The sequence below is a fragment of the Rhododendron vialii genome, chromosome 7a (assembly GCF_030253575.1).
Source record: "Rhododendron vialii isolate Sample 1 chromosome 7a, ASM3025357v1".
NCBI classification, from domain to species: Eukaryota; Viridiplantae; Streptophyta; class Magnoliopsida; order Ericales; family Ericaceae; genus Rhododendron; species Rhododendron vialii.
The window spans coordinates 611,783-622,214 of NC_080563.1; the positions used below are offsets into that span (position 1 = coordinate 611,783).

General features: G+C 38.1%; 2 protein-coding genes across 4 annotated transcripts in view; both read left to right on the forward strand.

Annotated features, from left to right (window-relative positions):
- The window catches only part of LOC131334568 (probable trehalose-phosphate phosphatase C), a 79,737-nt gene that overhangs the window by 36,470 nt on the left and 32,835 nt on the right, over positions 1-10,432 (forward strand). The gene's annotated exons all lie outside the window — the stretch shown is intronic.
- LOC131334566 (beclin-1-like protein) lies at positions 969-7,168 on the forward strand. Of its 3 annotated transcripts, none has more exons than XM_058369655.1 (10): positions 969-1,309; positions 2,167-2,528; positions 2,715-2,885; positions 3,552-3,676; positions 3,889-3,937; positions 4,507-4,665; positions 5,177-5,262; positions 6,044-6,115; positions 6,330-6,479; positions 6,782-7,168. In XM_058369655.1, the coding sequence occupies exons 1-10, from the start codon at positions 1,153-1,155 to the stop codon at positions 7,026-7,028; spliced, it is 1,578 nt and encodes a 525-aa protein (XP_058225638.1). In that variant the 5' UTR covers positions 969-1,152; the 3' UTR covers positions 7,029-7,168. The 3 variants fall into 3 exon arrangements, with proteins under 3 accessions (XP_058225638.1, XP_058225639.1, XP_058225640.1); XM_058369657.1 differs by lacking the exon at positions 969-1,309 and adding an exon at positions 1,416-1,561; XM_058369656.1 differs by lacking the exon at positions 6,044-6,115 and having other exon boundaries at positions 5,177-5,283.

Below are 10,432 nucleotides of genomic sequence, written 5' to 3' on the forward strand. Positions count from 1 at the left end.
ATATTTTTGAATAAAAACAAAAGTAGTATAAAAAAAATCTGTATGTTTTGCATTATTTTTGTCTTTAGTGAATTTTTTATAGATTTGAATACTAATTTTTTATTTTTTAAATTCTTCTTGTGAATGCGAACAAATAATCTACACAAAATCGACTTAAAACTAATAGATGCAGAAAAAATTTGAAATAAAAAAAATGGCTCAATTATTTTGCCAAAACACCTAAATCAACAATTATCAATAGATTTTTTTTAAAGGAATTTATCAATAGTGCTATGAAAGTGCAAAGTGCAATTTGATCACGTTCATGACATGTTTGTTTTGGCGATGATGGAAAATTTTTCTCCTTTACTTTTTTGATTTCCTCAAAGCCTCCTAATTTTATAAGGAAATAGTTTAAATGCAACAAACATACGATCATATTGTTTTTAAGTAAAGTGTGTACATAAATCATCTTATTGGATAATTAATTAACATAAATAAATGAACCATCTCACGAAGAGTATATCTAAATCATCGTCTAATTAGATGATGAACAAGTAAAAGTTGAAGCAAAGACAAAAGTTACTTTTATTTTGTTGCACTACTTAATTAATTTGATAAATCGAAAGATTTTGACAATTGTTTTTAGTTTATTTTGGTTTGAATTTTTTTTTTATAAAGTCTATAATGAAGTAATTATTAGGGGCGCGCTCTATCACTGAACTAATAGTCCGTCGTGCGAGCCCCTTATTAGGAGCCCGCTATGCCAAAAGCGAGAGAAACCCCATCCCTCTCTTTCCTTTTTTCGCTGAAGATCCTTATTTTCCCTAAAGGTCATTCTGTTATTGTTTTGGACAAGTAAAATTCAATAGTTTGTGTTTTAAAATAAAATTATTTACCTTAATGAGGAAAACTTAAATGTTAAAACGAATCCGGATCCGGATACACAGTAATAAAACCCGAAACAGTTCCGTTTATCTGACAAAAACACGAATCCCAGAAATTGCCACGATTGTCTTTACCTTGCAGAAGTGAACGACTCCTCATCCCTCCCTCCCTCCCTCTCCCTCTCCCTCCCTCTCTCTCTCTCTCTCTCTCTCTCTCTCTCTCTCTCTCTGCGCAAATTGCACCATCAAATCAGCAGTAGAAACTGGTAGATGCCAAAACCAGCCGATGAAGAACAATAACAATACAGGGGATAAGGGCCGGACATTTCCGGTGGACCCGAACCTCCCAAGATGGGCCTGCCAGAACTGTCGCAACAATCTCTGCATCGTCGGCGTCGATTCTTACGCTGACAAGTTCCTCAACGACTCCTCTTCTCGCTCCGGTCTCTCTCTCTCTCTCTCTCTCTCTCTCTCTCTCTCTCTCTCTAGATTTCAATGCATATATGACATGTAAGTGGTTTTAAGATTCCAATTGTTAATTGATTAATTCGACGTTTTGCCTGCCCCTTCTCGATTATGGAGTCCAATTCGTTTCGTGCTGGCATAAAGTTGTACTCCTATGAAAGAGTTGTCTTTAGGTTTTCAAATTGACTGACTGCTCAAACATGCTTGAGTTTGCACATGAGCTGAATTAAGTAAGTGGTTTTATCCTCAACGCGATTGTTTGTCCTCTGGCTGCTTGCTTTCCTGCATATATATGTGCATATCTATAGACGTGTAAGAGTAGGGAATTTGTCTTAACTTTCTAGTACTCACTTTTGATTTTATATCAAGAAAGCTTTTTACTTTTGGGCAATTTTAGAGCCTTTTTTGTACTAAAATCGTTCAGTCTGAGTTACATGCATACAAACACGGATCAAGAATTTCAAGTTTGGGGTGCAGATTTATATAATTTGAATTTTGGGGTGAGAACCCTTATAATATCACGATTTTGTTACCAAATGTTGGTATTACATAGGGATTTTAGTTGTTTTTGGAGGTGCGATTGGCCTGACTCCCAGGATCCAGCACTGCATGTAGATTTAGATTTGAGTTCTTGCACAAGCTGGGTTTCCATTTATAAGTTCGTCCCCTCACTGCATTTGGATGACTTTTTGTTTGGTGGTTTTGTCGGATGTGAGTATTCTTCCATCTGTGAAGCTTTATTTGACCTGTTATCAAGACATGATTACGATGTTAGAGAAATAGATATTGCTTTTGTTGTCCAACTTCAATTACCAATTCAGGATAAACCATGCAGGAATGCAGGGTTCTTCAATGCACGGTGGTGGCAGTGTGCTGGCGTCGACACGGATGGACCAGTCCTTTGTTGTATTGCCAAAGCAAAGAAATCAAGTGCCTGGGGTGCCTCCTCGTCTGCGTGCTGGAGGGTTGCAGCCTGAGACAAGCCAGTCTGGGAAAACAATGGAGGAGTCGTTTGTGGTGCTGCCTCCGCCGGCGGCTTCGGTCTACAAGAGTGACTCTATATCTGATGGAGGGGGGGCTCAATCGCCATCGTCTGAGGGTTCCACTGGTGCTCCCATGCAGCCAAACAAATCTGGGTTTCACACAACAATAACTGTCCTAAAGCATGCATTTGATATTGCCACAACTCAGACGCAGGTATAAAGTAGTATTACCTTCTTCGTGCCAAACAAACTTCAAAGCAATAATAGAATTGCCTTGAAAATTTGTTTCTTTCAGAATTTACTCTTGCATTATTGTCTATTTGTTTACATTTGCTTTTAGGTTGAAGAGTCGGTGCCTAAGATTTTGGCATATGATTTATTTTATTTTTTTTCCTTTTAGGTTGAGCAACCTTTATGCCTGGAGTGCATGAGGGTGCTATCTGATAAACTTGATAAGGAGGTTGAGGATGTGAACAGAGACATCAAAGCATATGAAGCCTGTCTGCGGCGCTTGGAGGGGGAGTCTCGAAATGTTCTTAGCGAGGCTGATTTTCTCAAGGAGAAACTCAAGGTGCATTGATTATATTGGTAACCAGTGCCATGCAGAAAACACATTGTGGGGTTTCCTGTCCATAAAATAAATTGTCGAATGAATTAGCCGAGATTATTTGTCTTTAACTCTTTTAGACGAATGGACAGCCTTTTTTTAATTCAGAGAGGATGATTTCCCAAAATCTGGGGGATGAGTGGACATGTTGGAGTGTTACTTTTTGGAAGTATTTATATGTCAATTGCATGACCACTTCTAGGCAGTGTTTTTGGATCGTGAGTGATACGCAATGATCACTGTAGCTGTTGTTGTGATGTCATAAACCAATTTTTGGTTTCTTTATGGTGTTGCTTTGATTGATTTATTTTCTGTCCCTCCATGTTATGATTGCTCTGAACAGAAAAGCAAGAGTCCACAAAATATGTGAAAAATCCATACTTATGGTACAATATTGGCAACGCTATGATTGACTTTGATCTTATTGGCTTAACTGCACTAAAACACCTATGTGTTATCTTTGCACAATCTTGTGGGTGATAAGTGGTTTATGGAAAATTTGGGGCAGGTCACGCATGCATTTTTGTGTATTTTCTTCTGGATATGCCTATCACTTGGTACTTGAACTTTTAGAAAAAGTGCATTTTGGGGTTCAAGATATTCATATAGTCTCCTTGGTTGCTATTTCAGATTGAAGAAGAAGAACAAAAACTTGAAGCAGCTATTGAAGAAACAGAAAAGCAATGTGCTCAAGTGACTGCAGAACTGAAGGAATTAGAGTTAAAATCTAGCCGCTTTAAAGAGTTGGAAGAGCGGTGAGTTTCTTCTTCTCGTAAAATTGTTCAGTAAAGTGGCCTCAATATTTGACTTTTGATGAAATGATAATTTATTTGACGAAGTTTAAACAATACATATACTTGTGTGTGTGTGTGTGTTTATATACGCACACACACATATAGGCACATATATAATCCTACACACCAAAATCCTTGGTTAATAAATTTTTCTTTTCGTTCATGTGTGCCAGGTATTGGCATGGGTTCAATAATTTTCAGTTTCAGTTAATTTCTCATCAGGTGTGTTCTGTTAACCCTCTTCTTTAGTTTCCTTTGTGGTTATTACTAATTGCCCTAATACACTATCCTGGAGTGTGAAGTTTTGTCAATTGGGGATATTTTTGCTTGTTGAGTGACTGCCACAATACATACTTGTCAATTGTCATATATTGGATTTCTGCTAATCCCCTGGTGTGCCAACTAAGGTAGTGCAGTGAACCTTTTATTGTTGAAGCAGAAGATTGGTTTTGTTTTGTCCTCTTTTCTGTGTGCCTGGGTGTATTTGGGGAAGGTGATGATTTTACTACACAGCAATTATGAATATTTTGTGATAAATTTCCATTTGAGAATCTTTTTCGTGTTGTGCATGAGGTAAATATTACTCCCACCCACATTATACTTTGACATGTTACGTCTAGGCACCCCTCATTCTCATCCATCAACCAATCTGACTATCTACAGTGGGTTTGTTTCTTCTGAACTTTAAATGTGGAGTAAGTTTAGTACTATCTCTCTGCTTTTAATTGAAAATGTTTTCTGACTTTTCAACACATCTCTTTGGCTTGTTAACTTGGTTTTTCGTTAAACAGGAAGAGAGGGATGCAATTTTGGCCAAAATTGAAGTTTCACAAGCACATTTAGAGTTGTTGAAGCGCACTAATGTGCTCAATGATGCCTTCCCTATATGGTATGATGGAGATTTTGGAACAATCAACAACTTCCGTTTGGGAAGACTTCCTAAGATTCCGGTACGGAAGTAGGGAACTTAATTAGAAAGTGTCCTTGGATGGGTCAATTTAGATGTCTCTACCAGTGTCTTGTGCACCTAACAAATGGAAGTGTTAGGAATCAGGAATGGATGTTTTTTGACTCATTTGGATATTCTTTTTATTTCTCAGATACTTTGGATTCATTTAAGATTCAAATGTCTGTCTTTCTTTATGCGATGTGTTTATGCAAGTAAGGGACATTGGGTCTCATGTAGTAAAAATAGGTAAAGCAGTTAACTAGGGGAAGTTGCAATGGCGAGTGCTGCAGACATGCAGTGTTCTGGTAGACATGATAAAATACCTAAGTCTGGCAATCATTTGTGTTGATTTGTGAAATCCTCATTATGCGTTTATTCCCAAGAAGCCGATAAGTCTTTCACCATTCCTATCCCACTTCTCCAATTAATTATTTGGGATGAACTCATTGTGTATCTCTTTGGCTTTGTCGCTATCTTTCTAACAGCATGTACCATGTTTTGGAAATGCTTAGGTTGAATGGGATGAGATAAATGCCGCTTGGGGCCAAGCATGTCTTCTTCTCCACACAATGGCTCAATATTTTCGGCCAAAATTCCCGTATCCTTTTTTCTTGGAGAGGTTCTTCTTCGCTGTGTTTCTCTCAGTGAATTGAATTGAATTTCCTTCTGTTGGTAGCTCCTTCAGGCAACTGAACAGAGAATTGTATATTTGTTCAATTTTGTATGCCATGAGCGACCTTGGTGAATTGCACTTCGAAAAGTTAGATTGAAATAAACTAGTTGGAGAGTATGTGTAAAGTGTGTGATGTCTCCATTGTCGTCTAAAAACATCTTTCTGTTAGATTGCTGGAACTATATTGGGTTTACTAGTTATGAAATAGAGTGAGACCTTAACTTGGGTTTTTAAGAGGTAAGCATTGCCAATTTTTCTATTTCTTCTATAAGCTGCGTGACTATACTTTATGCTGACACTTCCTTCAAAAGCTTGGTTAAAGTTTCCTACTGGTCTTAAGAAGCTTTCTGTGGAATATAAGTTTGCCTGGTAGGTACAACTGTGGGTATTGAATTATGAACTGCCTAGAAAGAATGAACTCTGTAATTTCTTTTTTCTTTTTCTTTCTCTTTAATCCCTTTGATGTCGAGATGAATGCTTCTCGTTGCATTTGTAACGGGAAAAGGTTGCTAGGAAATTTCCTGTTGAAATTTTTGTTCTTGTCCCCTTGGATTAATGTTTTGGGAAAAGTTTCTTCTTATTTTCGTCATGTTGAATAGAACCTAGGAATGCTTATTGATGTGAAGCCAAATCTGTCCACATCATTCTATCAAACGTAATCTGTATTGATTGGCTTGTGTTACATACTTAATTAACTGGCATTCAGATATCGCATAAAAATTCTTCCCATGGGGAGCTATCCTCGAATCATGGACAGCGGCAACAACACCTATGAACTGTATGTACACACTTCATTTGCCTATTGGAATCCACTCAGAACTTGAATGTAGATGCAGCTTGGATTTGAATAAAGCACTAGTACTTAGCAGTACATGGTGCAGGAAGTGTACTGTGTATTTCTGGAGTCTGAATTGGATATTTGGCCCACTTATTCTCTTCAATTCTCATGTTTTTCTATTGCCTGTGGAATTATCTGATGCAAGTTTTCTTAGGTTTGGTCCGGTGAACTTGTTTTGGAGCACTCGCTACGACAAAGCAATGACATTGTTCTTGACTTGTCTTAAGGAGTTTACCCAGTTTGCAAATTCCAAGGACAAGGAAAACAACATACCGCCCGAGAAATGTTTCAAGCTGCCTTATAAGTAAGTCATTCTGTGTGCCAGAAAATTTATTTACATCACTGGTGAATATGTTCGTGTATGCCTTAGCCAAGATTGTAAGACTGCTAAACTCTAGTTATTTCTGCACATGAATGTTTCCTTGTTTTGGCTTTTGGAAAATTCTAGTAGTTGATAACAGTTACATCTGTTGTGCCGATTCCAGAAGAATAAAAAAACAGTTTCATCTGTATAAACAAAAATGACAGACGGAAAGAAACATAGACTGATGAAACAGTACTTTTTTTTTGTTTTTGCTGGCCACTTAACAGCGCAATTTCTTACAGGATTGAGAATGACAGAGTGGAAAGCTACTCTATCACACAGAGCTTCAACAAGCAGGAGAATTGGACTAAAGCTCTTAAGTACACACTCTGCAATCTGAAATGGGCTCTATACTGGTTTGTCGGGAACACAAATTTCCAGCCTCTTTCGTCAACAGTTTCCTCGCACGATGTTCCACCCGCCAGATCTGTGTACTCAACACGCACTTCCGACTCTAAGCCTGAACCTCGAAGTTTGTTAAACCAATAATACTGAAGTACCTTTTAAGCAACTTACTAAATTGTAATTAGAAGTACTCGTGCTTTGTGCTTAACTGATTTGTCTAGTTGTATATCAAATTACATGGCCGGATCCTTCAAATATTCAATGAAATGTAAGTTTATTGTGCACCGGCGAATACACAATTAGATAGGTATACAGCTGCAACTGCATCAAGCCTGCATCTTCGGTAAAATCGGATCATACGATCCATCAAAGATCTCACTCCTCCCTGAGAAATGTGGGGTGTCCGATAAGGAAAATGCTTTGCACACGGATCTGTGTTAGAAGCCCTTCAATGTTGTGGATCTCATGTGCATATCATGTGAAAAAACTAACCCAGTTTCCAGCACAGAGGGCTTTACAATGAAGTCCAGAATGATTACAACATGATAGGTGCTGAAAAGCATCCATTTAATCCGTCTAATCTACGCTTTGTCGGTCCGTTTACTATGTTACTTGATATATTTTAGCATTTGTGGTGTTTGTAGGCTTTGGAGACTGGTGGATGTGAAAACGTGCGAATTGGAAGGTCTTACGGATGGGCTAGCATTTATTCGGTGGAGAAAATAAAATACCAATATAATTGGAGTTATGAATTTTGCTCTTTTTATCCACGTGGACCCAAGCAGTACTGTATGTAGAACTTTGACCAAGACTGGGCCGGAGGAAAGTTCTTCTTTCCTGGGCAATTATTTGGTGCACACAAGGAAGGAGTTTGATTAGGAAAAGAAGTCCAAAAGGAAAGAATTTATCTTCCGAAGGCAAAATCTCGGCAGCCCATATATATAGAAAAACGGGAGAACAGAGGGCGGCTGGAAGAAAACATTCGGCTGAGAGCAGAATAGAAGAAAAGTTGCGCACGTTTCCATGGCAAGTAACCCCAACCCCAAGTAACCTTAGAAGAAAAGTTGCGCACGTTTCCATGGCAAGTAACCCCAAGTAACCTTGTCTATGCATAGGTTTTGGTTTGTGTTTGTTTTTTTCGGATCGATTGTAAAACTCCGAAATCCTTTTCATTGCAATTGAATGAATTGATTTTACTTCTTCCTATCGATTAAGTATTTGTATTTGCGATTTCAAATATCGAGTTTTGCAATAGTTTTCACTGTTTGTGGTTGGAGTTCTAAGATAGATTATGCTCGTAAGACGGATTATATCGTTAGGTGGCCAGACCGTGCTACTGAGAGATGGTCCGTGCTATGAGATAGTCCTGATTTTTCTTTATGATTATCATTAGGGTTTGCAAGCCCTAGCGATAATCTCTTTTGATTCGAATAAATAAACCTAGCTTATGCATATTGTTGTTACGCGATCGGAGTGGATTCAAAACCCTAGATATTTTCCTCCATCGTTTTCAAACTTTTCAATTCATTGTTTTAATTTAATTAGGTTATTCCAAACAAACCAAATCAATCAACTTTTTTCTTTCCAAACTAATCAAATTTGTCATAACTTAGCCATTCAGTTCCCGTTGGAACAATACTCGGTTTTAACCATTATTCTATGAAGTAGTAGTTAATTCTTGATTTTATAAATTTATTTTTGACACCGAACGACGCGGTCACAACACAATGTCCACCTCCAGCAGGAAAATATAAACGCACGTAACGAGAGTCCAACACAGCTTCAAACAAGCGACGCTCAAAGCCAAAAGCTTTGATGAAACAGAAAACAAGCAAGAATGCAAAGCCCATGATTCGCCTGCCAACTGCAAAACCATAAACCTCAAATGAAAAATGAATCCTCCAGAAACTAATGAACTTTAAAATTAAAACCATGTTAGGAATATTGCACACAGCACATCCCTCTTTCTTTATGATATGAGAATTGGGACGGTGCAATCGAATGGCAACGAGTGCTGAAGACAAAGAGGCCGAGACGCCTGTGACATCATTACAGAGGAGTACATCACAATCATGAAAAAATTTAACATGGCTACTGTGAACGCCAAGCTACATGCATCAATAACCAAAGATAGAGCCCGTAAGGGTATTTAAGTTCAAGCCAGTTGCGTAAAGGATGGCAGCAAAAGTCCTTCATAGTTAGAGGAAGGATCAACAAGAAGAATTTCTTCCCGTGCTAGTTACCGTAGAAGCCTTCTTTTGGGCGCAATTAGCATAAACCCTGCAAACTACACAAAGACCAGCGCGGTACACAAGTGCCACCTCCAGACAGAGCATGGAAAAACTAAAGAAATGCAAGCAAACTATGATAATAAGTACTATTTGGGAAGAAAAATGACATCATCATGCTAGGTATGTATCGTAGAAAGGCTTCTTCTGGACACATTTATCGTTAACGTCATACATTATGTCACGCAATCATGTAAAGTTACAAAAAAATATCATACAATTTTCTCCACTGGGCAAAACTAGGAATTGCATCGGAAAGAACATGCTTCAATTATCTTTTGCAAACGCACTGTGTGTCCAATTGTTGTGACCCCCATAAGAAATGAAGTTTGAGATCATCATTTGAAGAGAAAATGGTGAAACGCATGAAGTGAAAAGTGAGCAAGTGTTGCACATCCATACGTATATAAACGCATGCATAATGGCTACGTACTCACAGTTGGAGGTGATTGAGGTAGAAGGGCATGTTAATACTATTTTTAGGAAACTGAAGCCTTTTTTTTTTAAGCTTTGTAGAATTCACCATATCGATCCCAAACTAGAGCAAAACTGGTTGAGGAATATCAGTTTTTTTTCAAATTGCAGGTAGACATTGAAATTGGTTCTGTGGGTATGACTGACGCCTTGGCTTAAGGTGCACCATCCCAATTCAACAACTTTTAGTGGAAGTTGGGTTGCATGACTTTGGTAATATTAGATGGCGACTGCATGATAGAGTATGCGATACGGATTATTATCGTTGCTCTTTAAAATTCTTAATACCTCGACTTCCATTGTTAGAAGAAGAGAAGATATCCTAGTAGTTGTGGGGTTATCTCACTAGTATACAAATTGAATGCTTGTAACAGGTCGACATTCAGGCAGGCAGGGAGATAGCTAGATATGCGTAACATTGGGATTTTTTGAATTCAGTTCCTGACAAAAGAAGGTCATGTGATTGTTTATCGCAAGGACATTATCAAGGCGTGCAGATTTCTACGAGGGAAAGAATGTCATATTTGGAAAGTTAGAATCTAGCAAAGAAGATGAAAAAAAGCTTGTCCAGTTGGTATTGAGCCGTATCGACGATTATTCTCAAGGGCCAACTATCTAGATGATGTCGTCCGAGAGCTATGAAAAATTGATACAACGTGATGGACAAAAACTTTGTTCTGTTCAAGAGAATATAAATACACATGCACGATGCAAACTTCGTTGCAAAACTATTTTGTCATAGGGGACACCTCAAATTAGTGGAAGCGACGAACTTTAATACCAAAT

Coding starts and splice junctions, on each gene's coding strand:
- LOC131334566 (XM_058369655.1), top strand. CDS start 1,153: ATGAAGAACAATAACAATACAGGGGATAAGGGCCGGACATTTCCGGTG. Junction 2,529..2,714: donor TTGCCACAACTCAGACGCAG/GTATAAAGTAGT, acceptor TTTTCCTTTTAG/GTTGAGCAACCTTTATGCCT. Junction 2,886..3,551: donor TTCTCAAGGAGAAACTCAAG/GTGCATTGATTA, acceptor TTGCTATTTCAG/ATTGAAGAAGAAGAACAAAA.